Source organism: Anas acuta, chromosome 11, assembly GCF_963932015.1.
Source record: "Anas acuta chromosome 11, bAnaAcu1.1, whole genome shotgun sequence".
NCBI lineage: Eukaryota > Metazoa > Chordata > Aves > Anseriformes > Anatidae > Anas > Anas acuta.
Genome location: NC_088989.1, coordinates 17,953,201 through 17,980,652, shown reverse-complemented (window position 1 = coordinate 17,980,652; position 27,452 = coordinate 17,953,201). Strand labels below are relative to the sequence as shown.

General features: G+C 48.7%; 2 protein-coding genes and 1 long non-coding RNA gene across 6 annotated transcripts; 2 read left to right on the top strand and 1 right to left on the bottom strand.

The window, feature by feature from the left end:
• Positions 1 to 747: 747 nt before the first annotated feature.
• Positions 748 to 10,793, bottom strand: TSEN2 (tRNA splicing endonuclease subunit 2). The gene is made up of 12 exons (XM_068694609.1): positions 10,648 to 10,793; positions 10,334 to 10,529; positions 9,257 to 9,338; positions 8,284 to 8,320; positions 5,979 to 6,519; positions 5,785 to 5,862; positions 5,159 to 5,209; positions 4,351 to 4,489; positions 2,945 to 2,981; positions 2,184 to 2,295; positions 1,509 to 1,598; positions 748 to 1,040 (listed from the first exon to the last, which is right to left on the bottom strand). Exons 2-12 carry the CDS (start codon positions 10,505 to 10,507, stop codon positions 981 to 983), a joined length of 1,401 nt encoding a protein of 466 aa, XP_068550710.1. The 5' UTR covers positions 10,508 to 10,529; positions 10,648 to 10,793; the 3' UTR covers positions 748 to 980.
• Positions 10,794 to 10,828: 35 nt separating this feature from the next.
• LOC137862493 (uncharacterized) lies at positions 10,829 to 16,664 on the top strand. Its single transcript, XR_011100316.1, has 3 exons — positions 10,829 to 10,970; positions 11,573 to 12,073; positions 15,879 to 16,664. It is a non-coding gene; the product is annotated as an uncharacterized lncRNA (long non-coding RNA).
• Positions 16,665 to 23,674: 7,010 nt separating this feature from the next.
• On the top strand, positions 23,675 to 25,721 carry LOC137862444 (maestro heat-like repeat-containing protein family member 6). 4 transcript variants are annotated; one of them, XM_068694528.1, is made up of 6 exons: positions 23,675 to 23,841; positions 24,015 to 24,167; positions 24,374 to 24,475; positions 24,560 to 24,662; positions 24,754 to 24,813; positions 24,955 to 25,721. In XM_068694528.1, the coding sequence occupies exons 1-6, from the start codon at positions 23,761 to 23,763 to the stop codon at positions 25,122 to 25,124; spliced, it is 669 nt and encodes a 222-aa protein (XP_068550629.1). In that variant the 5' UTR covers positions 23,675 to 23,760; the 3' UTR covers positions 25,125 to 25,721. The 4 variants fall into 4 exon arrangements, with proteins under 4 accessions (XP_068550629.1, XP_068550627.1, XP_068550628.1 ...); XM_068694526.1 differs by having other exon boundaries at positions 24,560 to 24,813; XM_068694527.1 differs by having other exon boundaries at positions 24,374 to 24,662.
• Positions 25,722 to 27,452: the final 1,731 nt, after the last annotated feature.

Below are 27,452 nucleotides of genomic sequence, written 5' to 3'. Positions count from 1 at the left end.
ATAATGTATTTCAAGGTTGAGGGACATAGGGTTTGGTTTTTGTCACTGTGCATGCCTACTGTTCATTGTTGTGTTCTGATGTTGAGAGTGGGAAGAGAGAAAGAGAAAATATTCAGACAACAATCACTTGCCATCATCTTTTCAATGGCAAAAGAATTTTAAAGAGAACTTGTAAATAAATGCCAATTTAGAAAAAAAAGCACAGCAAAGGAAAAGAGCAACAGGCAAAAGCCAAATCAAAAGAAAAGCCAACAAAGGGCACCACATCTCCATAGCATTTAAAAGACCTGGATCATTTTAGGCCAGAGATTTTTACAGTCATGTAAGTATAGAAGACAAAGTGCTGCCTAGTTTAAAGACAGAAAGGTTATCTGACTCACTGTAATTACTGCTTTTTTTTTTTTTTAAATTCCCTTTCAAGCTTAAGTCTCTTTTTCTGAAGAAAATTATGTCCCTGTGTGAACCACAGAACTAAATGAGCCTTACAGCTCCCCAGTTCAACTTTGAAGAATCTGTGAGGTATCATCAGAAAACTGTTTGATTCCTCATTGCTTAGGCTTTCAGTCAGAGATCCATGTTTTGGACTTCAGTGGCTCTGCAAGCCATACTGCCTATTCAGCACTAATGCATGAATCTGTCAGAGTATTAAAAATATCATTACTAATCACTACAGTCTAGTCACTGTTCAAAATAATACATTTTGTAAACAATTTACAATTAATAAATTATAAGGAAACAGCATAGTAGTTTGACTTGAGACACAGCTTTAATTCCTCCCCCTTCATATGCATTATTATAGTCCAGTCATTATTTTTCAATACAACATTCTCTCCACTAAATAGGATATGCCTCAATTTTAGACAACATTTATACATAACAACTGAATGTTGATAAAGACTGTTCTGAGGCAATGGTTCATTGTGAGATCAGATTAAAAAATGGCAATGTATTAAAAAAATAAGTTCTTCTTATACATTCAGTTAAAGGTCATCTTGCTCACTACGCTCACGGGAAGATACCCAACGAGTTACAATAAGTTCCTGAAATAAAAAACAACAACACCTATTATGGAAATGAAAAGGGAAAAAAATGCTAAAATCAGTGAGAGATTGTGATTAAGCCTTAGCAGATTGACATATATTATATAACCGCTGAAAACTTCAACAGATGACTATATTTGTTCCTGAAGTGAGCTCCTCTCATGCTTCTCTCCATTTTTAAACATCCATAAACATTAGTCTCCATAGTTATAATTTTCTCATGCAAATGCTTCACAGTAGCAGTAACATACAGATTTAGACTGGAAGACCTAAAGTTTTTAAATGGCATGTCATACACTTCTCTTGCCTTGGGGCGCAAGTGGATCTAGCTGTTTTATTGCAGCTATTTATGCAAGAACAAAGCATGCTAAAAAGCAAGCAGCAGTTCAAGGATGCTCTTATGATCGGTCATTAGCTGTCCAGCTGCCCCAGAGCAAAACTACACAGGCAAAGAAGAGAATTACTCACCTGAACCTTAATTCTTTTCAAACATTCTGGTGTGGACATCTCTTTTTCAGTCATATCAGATGGTCTAATCAAATAGCATAACATAAGTTCCTGTTGGTAAACAAAATACAAGATTTTCATCTGGTTTCTTTCTACACAGGTTTTAGACTAATTAGAAATGCAGATTCCATGTTTCCTACAAGACATCTTCTGCAAACCAAGAGCTGTACAATTTGGATATCTCATTTTTCTTATCAAAGCACAATAAGGTTATGAAATAAACTAGAATTGTAACACAACACCTGAGCAGCATGACTATGAGAATAAAGGCATTATGTATGAGGCTCTGTCACAGGAAGTCTTTGGGAAACTTTAAATTCTGCAGTTGAAAATGAAACCTGATAGATGGATACGGGTTTAAAATCGGTAACCAGGAAAGCGTCCCTCAGGTCTTTCTATTCTTCATTCAACATTTACATGTAAGATTCCTACAGGGGACAGGACCTTAATAAGCTTTTTCCAGAAGTCACGTGGATACTGACAAATGAAACTCATTTGCCTACTAGCAACTCAGCATGTTTCTGCAGACTAGAAGGATTCACTTTCCGGCCTCACTCCTAGCTCTCTATTCTCTGGAACTGAATTGTGTATTTGTCATTTCAAAGTTATTTTAAAATGGGTAGCTTACACAATTACCTTAGAAGCATTAACAGTTGTTCTGTTCAAGCCAGACAAGGAATTCCAGGTGAATGGTCTGCGAAGAGAACCTTCAAAAGTGTCATCCACTAATTCAGCAATGACAGAGTAACTGGAAAACAAAGCAAATGGGACAATTCACAGAAAGAAAATTACTGTTTTAGGAAGATTGTGCATCTTAAGAATAGAGCCTAAAAATCCGTGTTAAGCAATATGTCAGCATGCCGTAAGTAAGCTCTGAAGCTTAAGTCTGTAATAAGCTAGAGGAGAAAAAATGAAATTGTGAATACACTGACTGGCACTTTGCCTCCTTACCCTTCTGCCAGTACTTGGAGCTATTCTCTTATGAACATCAATCTGACACTTAACATCAATTTACTACTTAGGAGTTCAATTTGACTAGCTAAGGAATAAAGATATTAATCATCCCTTAAAAATTGGGGGGGAGAGGGGTATTTTTATTTTTTTTTTGGAGGGTCAAATCTCCAACCAAATTACATGTAATTCATACCATATATTTTTAAAAGTCATTATTACTAAATTAAATTACATTCCTGAGTGCATTGAAACTTTTAATTTTAAACATCTTACTACTGTCACAAGAATTCGATAAAATTGTGTGACTTAGTACCTCTGCTAAATGAATACATCTGGCAAAGTATTTTGGGTGAAGAGTATGTCTTAAATCAGTGAAGATACTAAAATAGTGAGAAAAATTTTATAGTTTAAAACAAAGTTCATAAAAAACATCAGCTTCAAACCTTGCATGATAGAAGGGTGGTCCTTTTCGATATAACACTGAAAAGGGAGAGAAACATCTGAGTTAGATAATCAAAGTTTCCTTCTGAGTTTCATATCTGGGTCCATAAATATTTTCAGATGCTTCATAAATTTTAATTACATGAGACAAAATTTCAACACGTTTGAATTCAGAGTTAAGTTGTCCCAGAACGCGAAGAGGTAGGGAAGAGAGACAAAAAACATGGGAGCAGCAGAGACAGGACAGTGGCAGGTAGAAAAAAAAAATAAACAAAAAACACAGAGCCAAAAGACAGTTCGCAATTGCCATGGAGAAAAAGAATTTAGGATGGAATTTTTCTGCAACAGGCTCATGCTTTTAACACTGTCTTTGCAGTAGAAATTGAGCCGCTGGAATGCAAGTGGAAGATCACTAAGTCAGTGAATTTCTGTTTGAAGTGGACATTTTCCACAAGTTTTAGGAGAGGCAAAAGGCACAAGATCTTAAATACTGCCATACTTCTGTCTGTAGACCCACTAAAATTTCCTTCTCTATGTTCCAATAAAGACAAGACTCACTGAAGTTGGACTGTGGTTAACTGAGCTAAATGGTTACATTTTCTGTCTCCCCTTTGTCATGAGCTTCTAAGTGACTATCTAGCACAGGCTTTCTTATACGGCTGGCTAGCTGAGACCTTGTCAGCAAAAGCATGAGCTGCACCTCATTCCAGTGGCAATTGTGATTTGCAAGTTATCTGTTATGCACAGTCTTAGCAACACCAACTCGAAGAAGCTACTGCCAAAGAACAAGATGGTAGAGGAGCTCAAGAGTGGGCCGAACACTTGCCAGAGTTAAACTTTGTTTGACACTGGCAAAAATCCAAAGGCAGTGATATGCTAAACACCACATTCAGGCCAGAACACAAGTAAATGATGACCACGCTAATATAAATTTCACATATACATTAGGTGATCAATACCAAAACCCTATCCATAGCCCTGGGTATTAAGAATAAGGAAGCTGAATTCAGCCAAACCTACATGCCAATCTAGAGGACTAGCTCAGCACAACCTTGACATACTTGTTTTCAGTTACTCAGTAAGGGATTATGGACGCTGCTAATTATTTTTGTATGATTAAAAAAATGTAACCTGCAATCCTATGTTAATTCTTGATTTCATGATGCAAAACAAAAGGCTTTTCAAGCTCTCTCTTCAGCTACTGCAAATGTAACATCATGTTTCATTCACATCCTAACTTTATTGCAAATCTATAGTCTAGGCAAAGATGTCATTCGCTAACTACAAGCAGCAAAGCCTTCTGCTGTCATGCAGCTCCTCATTGTACAATTTATCTTTGGCACCGAAGTCTTGCACTGGCTGTCACATCTGAAAGGAAGTCAATTGCAAAATAAAGGATGCTACTCACAGAGATCGGTTCCATACTTCAGTCCAACTTTGGGGACCCAGCCCTTACTGCGGAAGTAATGATATGCCATGTAAATAGTTTTAAAACTGGGCTTCACTTCACTGAAAAATTCCCATAGCTTCAAAATTGTTAAGGGCTCCTGGAAGTCAAGCAAAGGCATTAACACATCTATATTATATCACATAGAGAATACCGTGCATAGTACAGCACAGCAGCAAAATATCAAGTATCACAGTCCCACTGCAAAGAGAACGAACTTCAGGCAATAAAACGTGAAATCCCTAAGTACAAGACAGAATCCTGTAGTTTCCATTTAGTTTTTTAATCATTTCATGATCACTCCCATAAGGCTTTTGTTTAAAAGGAAATCTGATAAATCTTAAACTAGAAGCATAGGTTTCAATTATTTTATCCTTATATTAGCAGTAGTTTGATATATTTATAAACTAATGCTTAAAACGCCACAGAATTTTCTTGTTTCAGGAAAGAAAGAGTATTCACCATATTATTCCTCCCATGCTTCCTTTCCCTATATTTATTGCATAAATTACAACGAGAAAACTTTCTCTCCAGAAAGATCCTGCTTAGATACATTTCTCTGGGTAGACATAACACTTTCAGACCAATATTTTAAAAACAGAAATATAATTATTTGTAATAAAATTTTCCCAATTACTGTGCCTTCTCCTCTTTTGGAATTAACAGCATACAATGCTGCCATAATCAGTAAAAAAAAAAAAAAATTCAGTCCAAAACAGTTCAAAACTAATGGCATCCCCATTACTTCAAGGTCAGTCTCATCTCTTACCTCACCATAATAAATAGTTAAACATCCCAGAGCATACACCAAGAAAAAAGCCTGAAAAAATAAACAGAGTAAATTTTAACTGGTATCTAGACTCTTCCTGTAGTTTATATTTCACACACGAACAAAGGCTCACGTTCATTTTATACAAGAATCCTAACGTCATCAGACAAACAAGTTGCCTGAAATTTTCATTTGAGCTTTCTCTTTACAACCTTTAAATTTCATCTAATACAAAACTACAAAAAAAATCCATTCACACCCTGTAGACTCCTGAAGGCACTGTATTAAAGTAACGTGGATATATTTAGTAGTAACACAATAGAAACAGGATTTATATAAATATTATACTTCTCATATTTCTATACTTAACTCCTATAACTGGTCTCTTTGATGTCAGCGGGAGAAGCAAATGGGATTGGACCCTACTTTTTTTTTTTTTTAAACAAACATTTCCTGTAATTACTGCAGGTTCTTCAAAAATTTGTTTAATGACCAAAACATCCCAGATATTTAGGAGACACGGGAGAACCCTGTACTTCAGGGACAGATATTAAATTACAGGGTAATATATATCAATGCTTACTTTTGGTGGTTAAAACATACACTACAACTTATTTGAAACATACCTCTTCCAAGCTGAGTTGTAAATATTCAAAAATCCTAAATGGATTTTTTCTACACACCAGTTTTTCCTTCTTGACAAGCTACAACAAAAATTTGATATATTACTAAAACTTTAAACTGGGAAAAAACACCATATTCTTAAATTAGCAGCGATCACATGATTTCTCTGAAAGAACAGGACTCTCTTTAGCCTTACATTTTCTTGCTCATGAGCAGAGTCACTTTCAGGACATAAACCACTTTCGTCTTCCTCCTCCACCAACACATATTCTGGAGCACATTCGTTTGACTCGACCATCTCACAAGATTTGTGTTCAGTGCTCTCCTTAGCCTTGCAGCTGCAACGCACACAAAAACTATGCTTCTGGCAAGACACTTCAGTTGCCTCTTTCAAATCAGTGGGCTTCTGTTCTTTAGGGCCAAATGCAGCCACGGAATCTGAAGCTGGACCTCCTTCCGAACAGGCCTTCTGGTGGCCTTCATTATGGCACTCAGGACTACAGGACTCAGGATCTACTACACTTCCAGTGTCTGCAGAAGAATGTCTGGAAAGCTCTGTATTTTCTGCATTTGGGCCCGTGCTATTACAACTATCACCAGTTTGCTCAGCTCCCTCCTTTTCCAGAAGTGGCAACTCAAGAGGCTTAGTGTAATTTTTAAGAATTTCAGTAATGGAGCAGTCATCAAGTCCTTGCTCTTGCAGAATACTTTTAGCCCACTGAACACGACATTGGTACCTAGTAAACAAGCAAAATAAATGAAGAGTTCTAGAGCATTACAGCCTCTAATTAATACCCTAAAAACAAGTGTATTAAAAAAAAATGACAAAGGAAGACTCAACACAGTTCACAAAACAAATCTGAACACGCATCCCAATAACCTCCCCATAAAACACGAGAGGGCACTCCACTCCTCAGAACACTTCAGACAAGAAGGAACACCCAAGATTTTGCTACTTTCTTTGGCTTTGTTTTGACTTTTAAAATTTCTGTGACAACAAACAGGGCTACAGAATGCTACACCAGAACTCCACATGGAGAACTACTCTGATACAGTTTCAAAACGCAGAAACTTCAAGCAAAAACTCAGTTCGTCCACACAAGTCTTAAGTACTAATTCCCTGAAAAAAACATCTTAGTATCAGAGTTTGCATGATTAAAAACCGCAACAAAGAATTTGAATATAGAGCTCTTAAATACTTCATCTATTACACAGCTAACCACTGACAACAGTTATCTGCAAACATGGCTTTAACTACTTTTGAAAACTTTTAAACCAAATTCCTCTCATCTCTGAGGAACAGCAATAATCCCACAGTGATTTATTAGCTGAAAACTGTAAATATGATTTACAGTTTCTAATAATTACCATAATCCCAGATGTTAGGTGTTAGTTCTCAACTTGAAGATAGCATTAATATCCAGTTCAAGACATTAATCTCTCTGTGAAAGTTACAGGTAGCTGAGCACAGTTGTCCTTAATCAAACCTGGACAATTATGGTACAACGTGCTTTACTTCTCAAAACAAAACTCTAACACAGCAATTATAAGACCAGGTAATGTTGAACTGCAAAAGCAATTAAACACAAATTTCATGTGTCAACACAAAGCACCAATCCTCTCTGAAGTCTCATAATAAAGCCATATAATTCAGTGTTGTACTTTGTTACAAAAACAGACTCCTCTTTGTTCAATGACTTAATTACCATTTAATTGGCACTTCCAATCTACTGAGACAGACACAGTGCACCTTCTGCACCGATGCAATGATACTTCCACTAATGCTCAGCTCTATCTGCTAACACATTAAGCAGTCACAAAGTAGACTCATAAGCACGGCAAGTGTTTCTGCAAGTAGTAGTAGTAGTAATGTTGCTACTACGTTTTTACCTAAAGTTGAAGACTGAAGAAGTTGAACTTTACATTTTATAGTATTTTTCCTCTGTCATCATAGAATAAAAGCAAACACAGTATGCACGCTATGATTAGATCATACATTATTTACGCAGAACAAAATAAATGTGACTCCACGCTGTTTTGCTATATGGACAAACTGTCAATGCTAATAGAGACTATGGGAAAAAGGTAAAGCATTTATGTAATATAAAATTCAAAAACTGTTTCAGCTCTATATTAATTCACTAAGAAATTGGAAAAGATTTTAAAGTCAGCCCCAGAAATTTCCTTCTCTTCCTCAACTGAGGAAGAAGTTTGCTATGCTTGCTACTGTGAATTAATTACCATGTTACTATGCATGCACTCAATCTTGGCTTCTATTTAGCATTTAATATATATAAGCTTACATGAAAAAAACAAACTGATCTATTTCATTTTTTTCAAATATAATTTATAACTGAAATACAACAGAAAGAAATAGAAGTCATCAGCATTTATATAACCAACAACCTGAAAACCAATAAGATAAAACACTAAATAGGAACTCCTACCTTCTACATTTCTACATATGATATTATTCTTGTAAAGAATATACGTTGACTTACTTTTTTGATGTAATTATAGGCATGTTTACGTTAGCACCTGTATTAAGAAAAATCATACATTGCTTCATCAACATTAAAAAGTTTTCATGACATTTTGATCATTGAGACAATCTACAACCTAATAATTTTCAATTATTAGTACATTTTCAATACTGTGCCATTTTGGTCCTACGTGTATTAAGGACACACGAGAACTAGAAAAGGTGCAAAGGTAATGAAGATGAAATGGTCTACACAGGATAACTAAATAAACTATTTTTCTCCAGCTTTTAAAAAGACAATTCTGCAAGGATATTATAAAATCCAGTAAGGTCTGTGTAGACTTAATTGTCATGGAACAGATGGATAAAGCACGACAGTCTTTCTCTAAGGAACCAAGAGCACACCAGCAACTACTAGCAACTAGTAGATAGTTTTCACATATCCTTGCCTCATGATTTCATGGACACTAAATCTGCAGATTAAAACCTAGAAAAACTGGACAGTTATGGGAAGACACATCCAACGAATACACCTTTACTTAACAGAGTCTCAAAACAAATTAGTGGAGGTTAGAAAAATGCGCTAGGGAGATATCAACATATGTATTTTTTCCGGGAATCTTGTACTGGCCATCATCAGAGACAAGATATGGGAATAGATGGATTTTGATCTGGCACAACAGACTCTGTGTGCTGTTTATACATGTATATAATATATGAAGTATATATATATATATATATGAAGTATATTATATATTATTATATACTATATATAATATATAGTATATTATATATACTATATATTATATGTATATATGTATATATGTATATATGTATGTACTGTATATACTATATATAATATATAGTATATACATTGTATATAATATAATATATATGTATATATGAAGATAATACACGTATATCTTCAACAAGTGAAGAGAAATCAAAAGTATTATTAGTTAGCGAATAAAGTACAAATGGGCACAATTTACCTTGCCATTTAGAAACCAAGTAAGGATTGGAAATGCTGTACACTGGTCGACTTTTCGAAAGAATACCTTTTCCAAAATAACCCTTCAAAGATAAGGAAAAAATATTTTATCATCAGACAAAAATGAACCTTTTTTCAAGTGACAGAATATTTACTGCCCTCATCTGCTGAAAAAAAGTATTTGAAATCTTAAGCATGTAATCTTAGCCTAAAGCTTTTTGCTTAGCTTCTGATAACTAGCCTGATAGCACAGCCTCTTGTGCCAGTTTGGTGAAGGGCTGCATTCAGAGCTGGTCTGCACTGATCTGTTGTCCCTGTTTTATTGAGCTTCACTGAACCAGGGGCTACATTTTTTTTCCACCTTTGTACAGTGCCTGACACAGGCACTGTGTCAATTTGGGATGAGGCCTCCAAAAGCTGGATCAAAGTAGATTTAATGGGAAAGCATAACCCATGCACAGTACTCTTGCACTCAAAACTTCAAGTTTTGGGTCTTTTTCCTCAATTTCAAATATTTGTCAGATGACATCTCTAAGCAGACTGTTGAAAGCAGATGCAGAAGAAAGAACCTGATGTGTGACAACGCATAACAGAAAACAGAGATGGATAAAACTACAGCTTAAGAATGGTGATGAAACGGTACTCAGACATGAAGGGCTCAGAGCTCGTATTACTCAAGAAGTAACTTCAATAAACTCTGAGCTTAAAAGAATTTTACAAGCATTTATAACGCATCAATATTCCAACTTTCTGAGCTTTAAAAACAAGAAAGTGCTTCTGCAAGACTGCATAAGCGTTGAAAAAATAAACAAACATAACAGACATGAACTTTTGTTTGTTTTTGCTCATGTCACTTCATTCCAGTATTTATTTGCTGGGTTAAGGATGAAATACTTTCTGTATTTGTTACAGAAAGTATGTTTTGTACATATTTCTGGAGAGGAGGGAGATGTGGTGTGTTACTGGAGGCTAACAGGGCAGGGCAGCATGAGGCAGGCAGGTTTTAAACCAACATTATGCTCTACGGGCTCTACCTGCGCTTACACACTAGAGGTACTGTGCAGAAGCTGTACACCACCTTGTTATAGAGCCGCTCAATGTCCTCGGGGTTCCTCACAATAACATTGTTGTTCATAATTTCAGCCTGGCACATTCTGAAATCCTCCCCACCTACATCCACGGGAAAGGGGGCTTCGTACGACTCAAACACTCTTCTTTTCCTCCTCGGGGGACGAAAAACTGCTTCTGCCATTTCCTACTATTAACGTTTCCTCCTAAAAAAAGCGGAAACAAAGCATATTGAAGAGTGAAAATTCGCCCCTTTTTACACTACCCCCCACGCCGCCGCCCTCCACACACAGCGCCCGCCCCGGCCCCGCCGCCCGCCCGCACCCTCCGCAGCGCGGGGAGGCCGCGCACGCCGCCGGCCCCCGTGAGGCAGCGCCCCGAGCCCCCGCCCCGCGGGACGCTGCGCCTGCGCGGAGGCTGAGGGGGGGAATGGCGTGAGGGGAGGGAAAATGGCGGCCGCGGGCAGCGGGGAGCCTGCTCCGCTCGGGGGTGGCTGCTGCCGGCCTGGGTGCTGCCGGAGTGCCCGCAGGCTGCCCGACAGCCCCTGCTGGCGGTTCAATAAAGCGAAAAAGTCGGCGTTTTGTGTGGAACGCCTGTTACTGAAATGAGTGATGATCTTCATAATGAGGGGCGGCTGAGATACACGGGTGGGTGGAACTTTATAGCTGTGGGAGGTGAGGGAAAAAGATCGTTTTCAGCTTAAAGCGGTTGGTTTTGGCGCTGTTACAAACCCTTCACTTTGCGGTGACTCATGTGGCTGCCTAGGATAATGCAATGCTACTTGCACAATTTAACAGAGGTGATTGTGCAGCTTATTACCAGAGTTGAATTGAGAAGGAAATGGCAGTGTAATTAAAAAAAAAAAAAAAAAAAAAAGTACCTGAATAAAATGAAAAGCAAATGAAAAGCATTTCCAGCAGGTAGTGTAATACACAATAAATGTTTGTTCATTGTCTTTTGTATTATAAAAACAAGGAGTTCTGTTTGAGGAACGGGAGTTGTGAAAACTCCCTGCTGAAGTAAGGAGCTGTATAAGGCTTGGCTGGACACTATGAAAATTCTTTTGCTTAATGTAACAAAAAAGAGAACCCCCTCCCCTTCTCTCCTTCTGCATCTCAGTTGCCTCTTTTGTTCAGAGATACTGCTGCAAAGCTCATGTAACCATCTCCTGATAAATTACTAACCTAGTGTCTCAACATCCTGCCTTCCTGTCTCACGCTGGGCCAACATGACCAAATCTAAAAAAAAGAAGTTGAACCACAATGCCGAGGAAGACTACGGCCTTCATCTTCACGACCACCAGAGGGACAGAGACGACCCCCTAGCAACAGTGCGCACAGTCGCAGAATATACCAGGATGTGCTGCGTAATCCCGGAATTACCAGGATATAAAAAGGGACCCTGGTGGGGGTGAGGTGCGCGCCGATGGCGGAGCCGAGACTCCCCGGCCGCCCAGCACTGTTTTGCTTGCTATTGCTTACTCAATAAATTCCTTTCTATGATTAATGCAATGCTCTCTGAAAATTAATTAAGGGGGCAACTTATAACAAATTTGGTGCCGTGACTCGGATGAAGGCAATCTGATTGAAAGACCTTTGGAGGGGGCGACCCGCTGATTTCAGCGGCCTTCGCTAGGACTACTTTCATTCAAATCCTTCACCGACGAACCCTAAATTCGGCAGCAAGCAAATAAAGCCGGCAACCCCTAGTAATCTTTGTGCACAAAGACCGAACGAAGACTCAGGAGTGAGTAAGTATAGGCCGGTGATCCGTTCGGTTGGGGTTGGGTATCCTGGAGCGTAGCGTTGTGAGACGTCCAATTGCGGATGAAGCGAGTGCGGACCCCTCGGTAGTGCGGTTCCCACATCCCGCGAGGGACTGGGCCACGAAAAGGGGGAAGCGATTTGTGTGTGTGTGTGTGAAGGCACTCCAGAAGATGGGACAGAAGAAGAGTAAGCCTTCTGGTCCCATGGGCGGGGTAACGTCTGATGTTAGGTTACCCCGGGATTAATGATTAAAAATTGGGAGGATTCCCCTTTTAGGCGGGGAAGGAATAAAGTAAAAATGATACATAATTGTGTTGAAGTTTGGGGTGGTAAACAGATTCGAGGAGACCACCTTTACTGGCCCGTATTTGGGTCCTTTGAAGATTGGGTTTGCCAGGCCCTAAATATTTATGTAAACTCAAAGGAACCTTTTAGTTTGGAAGAAAGTGAATATGCACATTTGTGGATCAGCTCGGAAACTCGAGCCAATTTATATCCTCTAAAAGAAAAAGGAGGGGATGGGAGGCACAAGAAAAACCGAGAATTAGAGATCCCAGCCCCACCGCCTCCCTCTATTTCACCACCACCACCTGCAGCCCCTCCGACTCCCGGGCTTCCTAATCCACAATCCCAGGGAGACTCTGATAGCGACTCTGACTCTAGCGTTCAGGGACCAGTGACTAGGAATATGTGGCCATCCCCATTAACTCCGGGGACGTCCGAGATTTTAAGAAAGAGACAGGAGGAGGGTAAGCGAGCTTTAATGGCAACTGGCACAATGTTTCCAGCTGCTGAGGAATAATTCTAACTGGAATAATAACTGTACATTGTATATTGTATATATAAAAGCCCGGGCATTTTTGTTAAAGTGTTCTTTTATACCTATGTTAATATGTAAATATGTAAATATAAGAACTGCCATTGAGGTGTATGTCTAAGGGAACAAAATTTGCCCAGGCATATTATCGGCTCATCAGGTTTAAATGTTCCCAGTGTAACTGTCTACAGGCAGTTAATTTACAGTGGTCTGATTTTACTTGTGTATCTATATATTGTGGATTTTGGAGGGATTGGGATTGACTAGTAAAGAGCTTCTAGGAAAACAGTGGAATATTAACCACTGTAGATTACAATAGGAAAAGTTCAAAGCAAAGAAATCCCGAGGAAAAGCCTCCTAGGATGTATACTAACACATTGGAGGGATATAGTGGGGTGAGAGGGTACAGAAAGTAAAAGAACTCTTATCAAATATTGTAATCAGTGGTGGCCACTTTATAAACTAGAGGATGGAGCGGAGTGGCCCCTAAATGGAAGTATTAATTATAACACCATATTACAGTCAATGTTGGTTTTGTGGAAAGAAGGAAAACAGGATGAAATGTTGTATATTGATGTTGTTTCAGCATCTTGGAGGGAAAAGGTACGGAATTAAGTTGGCCCCTGACTGAGCCTTTGATGTCGGCATTAGAAAAGTAAAGGCTAGAGAAAGATAAAGGAAGTGGTAAAAGGTTTGTTGAAAGTGTTAAAGGTATTCGAAGTTGAATGAGCAGGGAAAGGTGATGTAGGCATTATCTAAGTAACAGTCTAGAAGTTTTGGTATATTTGCATATTTGCTGTGGTGTTTGTTCAGTTTCCCAAGCATCAGGGAGGGGGGAACAGCCTGCTCCACCAGGGGCCTCTCCAGCGGCCGCAGGGGGGCTTCGGCTCCAGCGCCTGGAGCGCCTCCTCCCCCTCCTTCTGCACTGACTTTGGTGTCTGCAGGGGGGGTTTCTTGCTCTCCCAACTGCTGCTGAGCAGCAGGTTTTTGTGTGGGTTTTTTAGTTTTTTTTTTTATATGTCAAAGGGTAAATAAAAAGGTCTTCTGTAACCTATCTAGAGGGGGACGGGAGCCAGGGCTTTGACCTTTCCAAAGTATACAGGTAGACTTTACTGAGTTACTTGTTTGTCCTAACTGACCACGTGACTGAATGGGTGTAAAGCTTTACTGCAAGGATTAAAGCAGGCCTTAGAGATTGAGTGGGATTTTCACAGCCCCTGGCACCCCTCCTCTTCTGGAAAGGTAGAGCGAATGAATGGTGAAATTAAGAAACAACTAACAAAACTTGTGCTGGAAACTAAGGCTTCTTGGGTAAAATGCTTACCCCTTGCCCTGTTAAACATATGGACACAGCCCAGAACTGATGTAGGAATTTCTCCTTTTGAAATGCTATATGGTATACCCTATGACTTGGAATTGCCACTTGATCACCCTCAATTCTAATTAAGACTTGGAAAGTCTTAAGAATTGGAAAGACTTGCTTTAACACCACGATGGGGAAGGCCCCTATGTTGTTTTGCTTACCACAGAAACGGCTATTTGAACTGCAGAGAAAGGATGGACACATGCCAGCCGTGTGAAACAACCAATCTGGGAAGGTAAATGGGAGGCAGCTCCAAGGCCCTGACGACTTGAAGCTGACACTAAGACGGACTCGATAAGTATTTTATATTATCTGTGTATCGTGGGAAGGGGAGGAGGCCCTGTTTCAAAGGCTCCCTAGTAGGTTCCCCTGAAGAACACTGCTGCTGCCAAGAAGAACCGATACCTTGTAGTTCGCTGCAACCGAACTGACAAGCGAGGCAGAGAAGTGAAAACGGTGGGGGACTGAGGGGCCGACAATTTAGATGGGCTCTGACCACCTCCTACGATACATGGGAGTCAGTATCATCGTTTTGGTCAGCTATGGGTCTGCGCATCCCCATCAGCCTTTTAAATGGAGCTTGATCAGATAGAAGGATCAATTCATCATCCAGCAAACGACAGCGGGTACTCCCAGTTTCCGCATCACATTATGTGACCTGGTGTCAGTGCAGCCATGCTTTAACCGATCAGGATTTTATTTCTGCCCAAGTTCTAAGCCAGGAAAGGGGTACTGTAATTACCCAAACATGTATTATTGTGCATACTGGGGGTGTGAAACCATTGCTATGGACTGGACACTTGGGCTGGTTGGGATAAAATTTTACAAGTGGGATATGGGCTGCAAGGTTGTAACCAACAAGCAGGTCCCCGTTACAGGTGGCAAGGGCATGGTATAGGGTATACAGGAATACAGGAACCTTCCATGGAAATAAAGAAATTTGCAAGGTTATATATATAAATATAACAAACTTGGACGATACTAGCTGGGTACTAGGAAAAATGTGTGGTGTCAGATTTTACAAACACAGAACAGATAGGGGAGGACTCATACTAATAAAAAGGAGGATGCTGATAGGCCCCAGGCAGTAGGACTAAATGAGGTATTGTCAGAAAATGTCCAGGGAATCCAGCCTGCGGAAAATACTACAGTGCCAACCCTCGGCAGCCCTACGAGCTCAGGTAAAGCCGAGAATGATAACATAGCTGAGAATAACATATGGGGGGGTCATGAATGCCAGCTACCAATTATAAGCAAAACAAACCCAAATGTAACAAAACACTGTTGATTATGCTTTAGTATAAGGCCTTCATGTTATGATGCTATCGGGAATCCTGGGGAGCCCTCCCGCGCAAACGAGAACAACCCTCTACAATGCAGCTGGGGAAAAGACGTAAGGGTAACACTAACACAAGTCACTGGAGGTGGTAGGTGTGTGTGCACGGTTCCTAGTGGGAAGTGTTACCTACGTAATATCTTGGAGAATGGAAAACAATCAGCCGAGTGGTTAATCCCAGCCAACAATGCTAGGTGGGTTTGTTTGTGAGTGGGAATAACTCCTTGTCTATCACTAAAACTCTTTAATGCGTCTCGTGATTTCTGTATACAGGTGATAATTATACCAAGGATTCTATACCACCCTGAGGATTATATGTACACCCAGACACAGTGGAAAGTCATCATCTGGAAAGACGGGAACCATTCACGGCTCTAACTTTGGCCACCCTAATAATCCTGGGAGGAGCTGGAGTGGGGACCAGGGTAGCCTCATTGGTTAAACAAAATCAAGAATTTACTTCCTTATGCATTGCTGTGGACGAGGACCTGACCCAAATTGAACAATCCATCTCGGCCCTGGAAAATCTATCAGGTCGCTTTCAGAGGTAGTGTTACAAAATCGTAGGGGATTAGATTTGGTATTTTTTTACAACAGGGCGGGCTGTGTGCAGCATTGAAAGAGGAATGCTGTGTGTATGCTGATCACACTGGAGAGGTAAGAGATACAATGGCAAGACCCAGGGAAGGTTTGAAAAAAAAAAAAGGAAACGGCAGAATGAAGCCCGACAGAGCTGGTATGAATCTTGGTTTTATTATTCACCTTAGCTTACTACTTTATTATCAACAATAACAGGACCTTTGTTGTTCTTAATAATAGCACTAACTTTTGGACCATGTATTTTTAATAAATTGATTGCGATTGTAAAGGGACGTTTAGAAGCGGCACATTTAATGCTCAAACATACCAAATACGAGCCAATAAGTACCAGCGAAGGAATCGAGGAAACATTAGTTCTTAGTAGCCAGGCATTGCAGAGCTTCAATGAACAAAATGAGTAACTAAAAGAAAAAGGAGGGATTGTAATACGCAATAAATGTTTGTTCATTGTCTTTTGTATTATAAAAACAAGGAGTTCTGTTTGAGGAGCGGGAATTGCGAAGGCTCCCTCTGAAGTAAGGAGCTGTATAAGGCTTGGCTAGACACTATGAAAATTCTTTTGCTTAATGTAACAAAAAAGAGAACCCCCTCCCCTTCTCTCCTTCTGCATCTCAGTTGCCTCTTTTGTTCAGAGATACTGCTGCAAAGCTCATGTAACCATCTCCTGATAAGTTGCTAACCTAGTGTCTCAACATCCTGCCTTCCTGTCTCACGCTGGGCCAACATGACCAAATCTAAAAAAAAGAAGTTGAACCACAATGCCGAGGAAGACTACGGCCTTCATCTTCACGACCACCAGAGGGACAGAGACGACCCCCTAGCAACAGTGCGCGCAGTCGCAGAATATACCAGGATGTGCTGCGTAATCCCGGAATTACCAGGATATAAAAAGGGACCCTGGCGGGGGTGAGGTGCGTGCCGATGGCGGAGCCGAGACTCCCCGGCTGCCCAGCACTGTTTTGCTTGCTGTTGCTTACTCAATAAATTCCTTTCTATGATTAATGCAATGCTCTCTGAAAATTAATTAAGGGGGCAACTTATAACAATGCCCGATTTCTAGGGTCCACACTTTGATCGTAAGGTGCAAAGTGGCCCTTTTAGATGCCGAGACCTTATTTGAGAGGAAAACCCCTCATTCCATATTCCCAAATCCTCATGCTAGGAGCTGGGGCCTCAATTTTAGGGCCCAAAGCCTCCTTATTGGGTCCAAACACGTATATGGAGGGTGCAAAACAACACTTCAGGATCCAGACCCTGAGCTGCAGAGTCCAAAGGCCCAGGTTTTGGCTCCAAAGCCTGACTTGGAGATACAAGATTTTCCTTGCTTCCAGCCACACTCTTATGGACCAGGCTGCCACTTACAAGGAACAAACCCCTATTTTTAGGGTCACAATTTTATTATAACCTTATTATTGCCACATCAGGGCCCAGGGACCATCTCTGGAACCGGGAGCAGGGCCTCTGTGGCAGGTCCTGTCCCAACGGACACAACGGACCTGGTTCCCTGCAATGCGGACTTCTTAGATGGCGAGGCCTTATTGGAGAGGAACAGCCCTCCTTTCAAATTCCCAAATCCTCATGCTAGGAGATGAGGCCTGAATGTTAGAGCCCAAAGCCTCCTCTTTGGGTCCAAACACCCATCTGGAGGGAGCAAAGCATCACTTTAGGATCCAGACAGAGGAAGCGGGCTGCGCTGTCCATGATTTTTAGGCCCCAGCATCACATATTAGGGCAAAAAGCATCCTCCTTGGGCTCAAAGCCCTTTTTAGAGAACGAACCCTCCTTTTCAGTGCCAGGATCATCATTTGCTGAGTCAAGGCCTGACTGTCACATCCCAAAGGCTCAACCTGAGAGCCCAAAGCCTCTCTTTTAGCACCCAGAGCCTTCTCCTTGGGACTCAAAGCCTCAGGTTGGGGTACAAAGGCTCATTTTCTGGGTTCAAAGCCCCATTTTAGTGTCCAGAGACCCCCATGCTAGGCTCTAAAACTTCATGCTTCATGGCTGACGTCTCATGCTCAGGCTCCAAACCCTGACTTTCAGGGCCCAGACCCTGCTTTGGGATCTGCTGGTCCCCTGCTGATTGCCTACCTTCTCCTTTGTGGGGCCCAGAGTCTCCCCTTTGGTGACCAAAGCCTTAATATTAGGGGGCCTTCCTCATTAGGGCCAAAGGTCTCATTTTCACCCTATTACCCCTTCTCTTCAGGACTAAGAGCATCTTTTGCGGATCCAAACCCTTTTTCTCACTCTTTCTTTGCAGCTGAGAAGCATACAGGCATGGCACCAAGGCTCCTCTGTATAGACCACAGCCTTGTTCTTAAGCACCCAGCTTTCAGGACGTTTTCATCACTAAGAGAGCCTATACTTGGGATCCAAAGCCGCCTTTTTATCACCTACACCCTCTGTTTTTGGACACAGGCTCTCATTTTCAGGGCCCAAAGCATTCTTTTTAGACCTCAGCGTGACATATCGAGGCAGAAAGCCTCTTCCTGGGGCTCCAAAGCCTTGTTTGCAAGGATAACCCCTCCTTTTTAGTGGCTTTTTCTTGCTTCCACATCAATGTCGTGGACCAGGCGGCCACTTCCAAGGAACAGTTCCCCGTGTTTAGGGTCCACGATGTTATTCTAATTTAGTCTGCCCACTGCAGGGCCCAGGCAGCGTCTCCGGAACCGGCAGCAGGGCCTCTGGGGCGGGTCCCGTCCCAACAGCCACAACGGACCTGGTTCCGTGCAGCAGCGACGGCTTGGAGTGCTCCCAGGTGCTCCAGGTGCGAAGCAAAGGCACAAAGCGCGGGCACCTTGCCCCAGAAACCCAGCGCAGGAGCCAGGGCTGAGGAGCAGGTGGGGCAGCGCTGCCAGGGCTGCGCAGCGGGGCCGGCCCCAAGGGGCCTGGTTCGGCAGTGGGGCTGGGGGCAGCCCCGGGCAGGGGGACCTCCCTCCAGGACAGGGGCTGGCGTCTGCAGGCCCCTGGGGACAGGACCCCCGCGGGGCTCTGGGGCCACCCGCGGGGGCCTGGGGCCGGTGGCAGCGGTGGCACTTTGTGGCATCCCTCCCCCGCCACAGGAGCAGGAGCCACATTCCCTCCTGAGCGCTCCCGGCAGGATGTCAGGGAGACCCCCCTGCTCCCCGCGAGCGGCCTGGCTGGAGGAGGCTGGGGCCTCCCCGGCCTCCAGGCCCCAGCCGCAGCCCTATGAGGAGACTGAGGTGCAGCCACTGCAGGCGCCCTCTGGCTCAGGCGTGGGCCCTTCTGCCTCGGCCGTGGCGCATCAGGAGGAAGAGGACGCCCTGAGCTTCCTCCGCGCTTGCTGCAGCCGCAGACCCAAGGTACCGCTCGCTTTTGTGCCGCGGCTGCTGGCCTCCTGCGGGCAGCCCCTGCTGGGCTCCCCTGACCCGCTCGCTCGTCTCTCCCCTCCGCGGCTCAGCGAGAGGCGCAGAAGCTGAGGTTTCTGGCCTCCGTCTGCGACGCCTGCCAAGCCGCCGTCGCGGACCCGCGCACGTGGGACGCGGTGTATTTCTGCCAGCTGGAGGTGGCGCAGAGCATCGAGGTGAGGGGACGCCCTGCCCCGCGGGGAGCACGCTCTGGCCGGGTGCTGGGCACCGGGAGCCGTCTGGGACGGGGCAGCCATCCTGTAGGCTGTAGGCCAGCCCCTGGAGCCGCTCGCTGGCCAGGGGACGCTGCCCTGTGCCATCCATCGCGCTGTGCCCTGCAGGCGCTGCTGCAGGAGGAGCCCAGGGATCGCCTGGACACGGAGGTGCGGCAGAAAGCCATGCTCGCCATCGCCGCCATGAGGTACCTGGGCCAGCGCGGGCTTGGCCGCCACTCCCGGCCAGGGGCCCCGAGTGGGGCACAGGGTGCCGCACAGGGGGCGTTCCACACCTCTGCCCCCCTCCCCTTGCAGCACAGCGCGGCTGCTGCCGCAGGCCATGACCAACGGCCTCCTGCGCGCCTGCTTCCGCGGGGTCTTCCACCTCCCTGGCCACGAGGACGGGACAGACATGGACACATCTCTCTACATCAGGGTATGCACGGGCTGGGCTCTGGGGATGCCACTGCTCCGTGTTCGGGCGCCCCGAGCCCTGTCCTCCTCTTTGCAGACCGTGGAAGCCCTGGACAGCCTGCTGCAGGCGCTGGTGAGCAGCGCCGGCGCCTGCAGCCTCCTGGAGCTGCAGAACATCTTGAAGGTGGGGCTGGGCAAAGGCTGGGCTTCAGCAGGACGGGGACACGGCCACCCGCCTGGCCAGCGCAGCGGGGGGACGACGGCAAGGAGCAGTGCCCTGTGCTGCGGGCACACCAGCAGCTTTTCTCCCCCCAGCTCCTGCTGCCCTTCACCCAGCAGCAGCCGGAGGCCGTGGAGGAGAGGGCCATGGCGCGGATCGCCGGGCTGGCCGCCTTCCTCAACACCTGCTCCTTGCCCCAGGTAGGGAGCCCCTGCTGCAGGCAGCCCTGGCGCCCCCGGCCTCTCTCCCCGGCCGCGGCTCTCCCCAGCTCCAGGCTTGCGCAGAGCCGGGGCTGGGGCTGGGGCCCTGCCGCCCCGCTCAGCCGTGCTCCCACGCTGCCTCTCTCCCCAGGTCAGCTCCTGCTTTGCAGGAGCCACAGTGCTGAGGCATCATCACCCCGAGAAGCACTGCTTCCCCTTGCTGGGGAGGCTGGTGGGGTACCTCCTCCTGTGCTGCACCTGCGAGAGCGAGGGAAAAAGCGACGAGGCAGCCAAGGCTGTGCGCCACCTCTGCCTCTTCGTCGCACAGCAAAGAAGTGAGCGGAGCCGCGTCGGGCCGGGTCCCTCCAGACACGGGCACAGCCAGGCCAGCACCAGGCCACCTGGGCCCCTCTCCTCAGCAGGAGAGACCCGAGCGAGCGAGCCCGGCTGCCTTGCCGCGGGCTGACGAGCCCTTCCCCCTGCCCTGAGTGCAAGAGCCCGGGCCCTCCCTGGCCGCGCTGCCCCCGGCTCTGCTCTGGCATGGCCCCTTCCTGCCAGGGAGGCTTGTGCCCGAGCCCCCGGCTGCCACTGCCAGCTCCCCAGGCCCCCCCGCCGACAGACACTGTGTCCGCTTTTCTCCAGGCACAAGGCTGTGTGACCAGGATGCCGAGCAGCCGCAGGGCTGGCAGAGCTGGCGAGCTCGCCTGTCCTTGCGGCTCTCCGAAGACAGCAACAGCAACAGGATGTTCATGGTGAGAAGCGCCAGCCCCGAGCCCTGAGCCCTGAGCCCTGAGCCCCGGAGGAGAGCCCGGCCCTGCGACGGCAGCAAGAGGACCGGCGCTGTCCCCGACAAAGCCCCGTCCCCACGGGGCCCGCACGCGGCCGCACCCCAGCCGTCGCCCAGCCCCTGCTCCCAGCTCTCCTGGGGCGCTGGGAGCAGCAGGGCTGAGCGGGGCCGTCGCAGCCCTCGCGGTGGCTGACGTGCTGCCCTTCCTCCCACAGATCTTCATGAAGTACCTGCAGCCCTCGGAACGCCTGGGCGTCTTCCTCGCCGCCGTGCAGAGCATGAGAGCCCCGAGTCCCCACAGCACCGAGCTGGCTGCCCACATGGTGGACGTGCTGGCAGCAGAGACCGACTTCCATTCGGGACAGGTGGGTGCCCGCCAGCACCCCCGGCCACGGCCACGGCTCCAGCCTCCAGAGCTCCTCGGGGCTCTGTTCCTGCCCTGGTGCCGGCCCAGTCTCAGCCGTGTCCCACCGGCAGGTGCTCCACATCGTGTGGGCCATCTACAGAAGCCTGCCGTCCGTCAGAGCCGCGCTGGCCCTTCAGAGCCTGGACAGGGCCCTGCTGCTGCTGGCCAGCAAGCGCCCCAGGGAGACGGTTGCCAGCCTGCTGCAGTGCTCGCTGACCTGCACCAGGTACGGGGCCCAGCAGGGCTCCTCTCGCACACCCCCAAAGCCGTCAGCCGGGCCGGGGGTGGCCCTGCTGACAGCCCGGGGGTCCCGCAGCGTCGCCGTCACCATGTGGAGGGCGATGGTGTCTGAGCCCCCAGCCACAGAGAGGGTGCTGCGCGAGCTGCTCCGCATCCTCATGAACCAGTCTGGCTGCAAGACATCCACCTCCACCAAGGACCACCCGCGCATCCTGGCCCTGGCCGTGAGTTCCTCGCTTGCCCGTCTGCATCTCCGTCGGGCAGGGGCAGGGGCAGGGGCAGGGGCAGGGGCAGGGGCAGGGGCAGGGGCAGGGGCAGGGGCAGGGGCCCCGCTCCCCTCCCCTGGCCCCTGCCAGCCTTCTCCACACCCTGGGGCACCAGCCTGGGGGGCTGCGTCCTCCTCTGTCCCTCCTTGCCCACGCCTCCACCTCCGGGTGCTTCCTGCAGGCAGCAAGGCCCCTCCATGAGATCCTCCTGCTGCCTACCAGCCGGGGGGAGGCGAAGGCCATTTTCCCCCAGCTCTTCCTGGCCCTCCTCTTCCAAGTGTCCGTCACCACGGAGCTGAAGCTGCAGGAGGTGCAGGTCTTCTGGGAGAAGCACCGGCAGGACCTGCTCACTCCCGTCAGGTGCCACATCCCCGGCCCCTGCTGCTCAGAGGAGCCCAGGGCTGGGGCTCCCGGCGTGACCCGGGCCCTTCTCTGCCTGCAGGTCCACGGTGCAGGCCCTGAAAGCGCTGCTCTGCAGCGTGGGCCTGGGGAGCCAGGTGCTGGCCATCGAGGCGCAGGGCGGCTGGGCCGCGCTTCTCAGCGCCGAGAGCCACCTCTGGGGCGTGCAGGTGGTGGCCAGGTGAGAGCCCCTCGTCGGCACCATCCCAGCCCTGGAGGTGACAGGGGCTTCTCGGAGGAAGTGCTGCCACAGCATGGGTGCCCGTGGCCGCTGGGCTGGTGGCAAAAGAGAGCGCTGCAAAGCCAGGAGAGCTGGGCCCGCCCGGCTCGGGGCTGACGGCGCCTGCTTGCCATTCTCCCTGCCAGGGAAATGAAGGAGTTGCCCAGGAGCCTGCGCGCCACCATCATCCACCAGCTGGTTGAGCTGCTCCGCACGGAGGCCTCCTCCTGGCAGACGGTGGCCATGGTCATCCTCAGCAAGGTGAGCAGGGGCAGCAGGAGCAGCGAGCCCACGTGGGGCTCTGCACAAGCCCTGCTGCCTCGGGGCCAGGCTTGGCCGTGCCCTGGCATTCCTGCCCTGGCATTCTTGCTGCTGAGCCGGCACTGCGCCCCACGTCCTTTTCAGCTGCTGGAGTGCACAGAGCTCGGCGACGAGCTGGACTGCGTCGTGAGCCTCTTTGCCAGCTACCTGCGGAGCCCGTGCCTGGGCATGCAGAGCCTGGTGCTCAGGGCGATCCTGGGGCTCACCGAGAGGCCGGCCACGGTGAGCGGGGGCAGCCGGCAACGCCACGAGTGCCGCGGCTTGGGCTGGGCTGGCCCCGGGCTCTTGTGGCTCGGCACCTTGCCAGGCAGCGGGGAGGGGAAGGGGCGTTGGGCGGGCTGGGAGAGTGTTTTCGCCCAGGGGGCAGTCCTTGCTTTCCCCAAAGGAAGGTGTTTTGTTCACACAGGTGAGGCAAACGCTCGTCCTGCTGCCGAGCATCACGGAGCAGCTGCAGGCTGCAGACAGCGACGCCCGCGCTGTCGCTCTGCCCGTGCTCAGCACCATGCTGCAGCTCCTGGAGGGGAGGACGCTCAGCCTCGCGGCTCTGGAGCTGGCCGGCAAGCTCCCAGCCCTCTTTGGCGACGTAAGGCTGCGTCCCCATGGCTGCGTCCCTGGGACAGCCCGCTGGGGGCTCTCCCTGCCCGCTTCCCAGCCCTGGGCGCCGCGAGCCCTTGGGCAGGCTCGTTTGGGAGCGCTTTTGGGGGCTCGGGGACTTCGCCCCCAGCGGGACCCATGTCCCCCTCTCGCCCTCCCCAGGACTCAAGTACGGTGCGGCTTCTCTCTATTCGCCTCTTCCTCGACACGCTGGGCTTTGTGGAGGGCAGCCAAGAGAAGCTGCAGCAGGTGGCACACAGGAGCCTGCTCCCGCTGTCCTTCCACCTGCACGACCAGGACGAGAGCGTGGCCGAGGTGGGCATTTTGCTCCTCGGGGGAGGGCGATGCTGACTGCCCTGCCCTGCCCTGCCCTGCCCTGCCTTGGGGGCCCCCGAGCACCAGGGGTGCTGCAGCTGCTGGCAGCGTTAGGCTCCACTGAGGCCCCCTCCCTGCGGAGGGGCTGCGAGGGGGGGAGCAGGGTCTTCTGCCCAGGCTCTGCTGCCATCTCAGCTGTTCTGCAGGCCTCCCGGGAAGCCCTCCTTGGTGTCGCGCGCTTCCTGCGCTGGAGGCAGCTGGCGCACCTGGCCGAGACGCTGCAGAGCTGGAAGATCGGCGAGTGCCTGGTACGCACAGTTCTGCACCCGGGGCCGGGGCCGGGGCCGGGGCCGGGGCCGCCCTGCGCTGAGCCCGTGCCCTTCCCTCTGCAGCTGGCCAGGAGGAGCAGCGCAGCAGAGGAGTACCTGGCCCAGAGCCTGCCCTACCTGCAGAGCCTGCAGGAGCCCCTGCGGCGGGAGGCTGTGAGGTTCACTGGTGAGCCGCGAGCCTGGGGTCCCCCGTCCCTGTGCCTTCGTGCTGCGCCCCGGGGAGCAGCCGGGGGCGCTGACAGGCCGTGTGTCCCCAGGGCTCGTGGGGAGGCACCTGCTGGATCAGCACCAGAGCAAGAGCCAGGACATCTGCCAAGGTGAGCCAGGGAGGGGGATGGCAGGAGCCTGTCCCCTGCTCCCTCCTGGCTGTGCGGAGAGCTGGGGGCAACGTCTGCGGGGGGCCGGGCGCTCTGCGGGTACAGGGCCGTCACCTCGCCTCTCCTTCTCTGTTCTCTCAGTCCTGCGAGGCTTGGCAAACGACCCCTGCGAGTCGGTCTCGTCGCTGGCGATTCAGACGGTGCAGATCCTGCAAGCACCAAGGCCACGCTCACGCTTCAGCTTTCGGCAGCTGTGCTCCAGGCTGCAGAAGGCGTGGAGGAGGCGACGCTCTTCCCCGGCAGGCAGCTGAGCGTGCTGGAGAGCTCCCGGCATCTCCTCCTGCCTGCGGCGCAGCCCCGCTCCCCGGGCACGTTCCCTCCACTTCTCCGGCCTTCTGCGTGCCGGGGGCACGCCCGAAGCAGCTCCCGAAGCCCATGAACAACAGGGCTTCAGCCGGCGCCTCTCCAGCAGCGAGCCTGCTCCAAGACCCCCCCTTCGGCCTGGGACACTGCCAGGGATGGCACAGCCGCAGCTCCACTGGGCCACCCGCCCTCAGAGCGGAAAGTGGCCTCCTCCTCCTCCTCGTTGCCATCAGAGCTGGCCAGCAGCATCCTCAGCTACACGCAGGCTGTGCCTCCCCAGCCCCGGGGGCACTGTGCAGCCCTCCCTGGAGCGCAGCTCTGCGCACACGCCCCACGCCTGGGGGCCTCGCTCTTTTGCCCTCTCTCTGGCCTTTCGCGCGGTCTCCCCCATTTTCTTTCCCTTGCCTTGCCTTGCCTTCCCTTGCCTTGCCTTCCCTTGCCTTGCCTTGCCTTCCCTTGCCTTGCCTTGCCTTGCCTTGCCTTGCCTTGCCTTGCCTTCCCTTGCCTTGCCTTGCCTTGCCTTGCCTTGCCTTGCCTTGCCTTCCCTTCCCTGCCCTGCCCTGCCCTGCCCTGCCCTGCCCTGCCCTGCCCTGCCTTGCCCTGCCCTGCCCTGCCCTGCCCTGCCCTTCCTGCCCTGCCCGTTCCTTCATGTTTTTCCTCCCTCTCCCTTTTCCCTTTAATTAAACTTTTTGTATCTCAAACCACGAGCTCCATGTGTCTGTCGTATTTTCTCCCCCTGCCTCTTGGAGGAGGGGCAGGGAGAGAGCGGCCGTGCTGGAACTCGGCTGCCCACCTGAGGAAAACCAGCACCCTGTTGGGACAGCAGGGGTGTGCTGGAGTGCTGCCTTTCTCCACTTCACCATTTGCCCGGAGGAAGGATCTGCCCCCTCTAACTCTGGCCAGCACTGAGCGTCCTTTTGGGATGCTGCCAGGCTGCACGAGGACAGCCAGGTGCTGTAGCACTGGGGAGAGTCTCCAAGTGCCTTCCCTGCAGAGGCCAGCTCTTCTGAAGCACAGCGGCTGACAGCAGTTTCCCCCAGCAGGGGGAAACCAAAACTCTGAGCACAGAACCAGAGGCCTTGGGTCTGAAAAATCAAATAAATAATTAGAAAATTAAATAAATAGAAAAAAATAAAAGAAAAAAAGAAAAGGAAAAAAGAAAACAAAAGGTGATGGATCCTAAAAGGCTTCTTTGGTCCCTCAAAGCCTCTGGGCTGCATGGTCCAAAACCTGTTTTATAGTCCAAAGCCTCACTACTTTGAGGACCACCCCTTGGTTAGGATCCAAAGGATCTTCATTAGTAGGCCCCCGTGTTTCCTTGTTTGCCTGCCACAGCCTTCTTTTCAGGGTCCAGCACCTCCACTTGGGATCCAAAGTCGTCTTTTGATCTCCTAACCCCTCAGAACTGAGCCCCAGGCTCTACGTTCTAGTGAACAAATCTTGCTTTTCAGGGCCCTGCAACTCCATGCTGATCCAAAGGGGACTTTTTATGGCTTACGTCCTCAGTTTTCAAGCCCAGGCCATCATTTTTAGGGCACAATGCCTTACTTTGGTGTCTCACAGTTTCATTTGAGGCTGCAAAGCTGCCTTTATAGGGTGCAATACCTTAGCTGACAGGAACCCTCTTTCATTTTTAGTTTCAAAATGTTCATTCGAAGAGCCAAGGCCTGAGGCTTTGGGCCCAAAGCCTCCTTTTCGGGTCCAAACACCCATCTGGAGGGAGCAAAGCATCGCTCTTGGATCTAGACAGAGGAGGGCAGGCTGTGCTGTCTGACATTTTTAGGCCCCGGCCTCACATAGTAGGGCAAAAGCCTCTTCCTTGGGCTCAAAAGCCTTGATTGAAAGGATAACCTCTCCTGGATTTTTGTTGCTTACACATCAATCTTAGAGACCAGGCTGCCATTTCCAAGGAACAATTCCCTATTTTTAGGATCCACAATTCTATTATAAGATGCAAAGCGGCCTTCTTAGATGGCCAGGCCTCCCCCTTAACCTAGCTTCTGGATCCAATGTCAGATTTTTCTTGCTTCCAGCCACACTCTTACGGACCAGGCTGCCCGTTTTAGGGCAACATGCCCAATTTCTAGGGTGCACACTTTGATCGTAAGGTGCAAAGCAGCCCTTTTAGATGCCGAGGCCTTATTTGAGAGGAAAACTCCTCATTCTATATTCCCAAATCCTTATGCTAGGAGCTGAGGCCTGAATTTTAGGTTCCAAAGCCTCCTTTTTGGGTCCAAACACCCATCCGGAGGGAGCAAAGCATCACTTCAAGATCC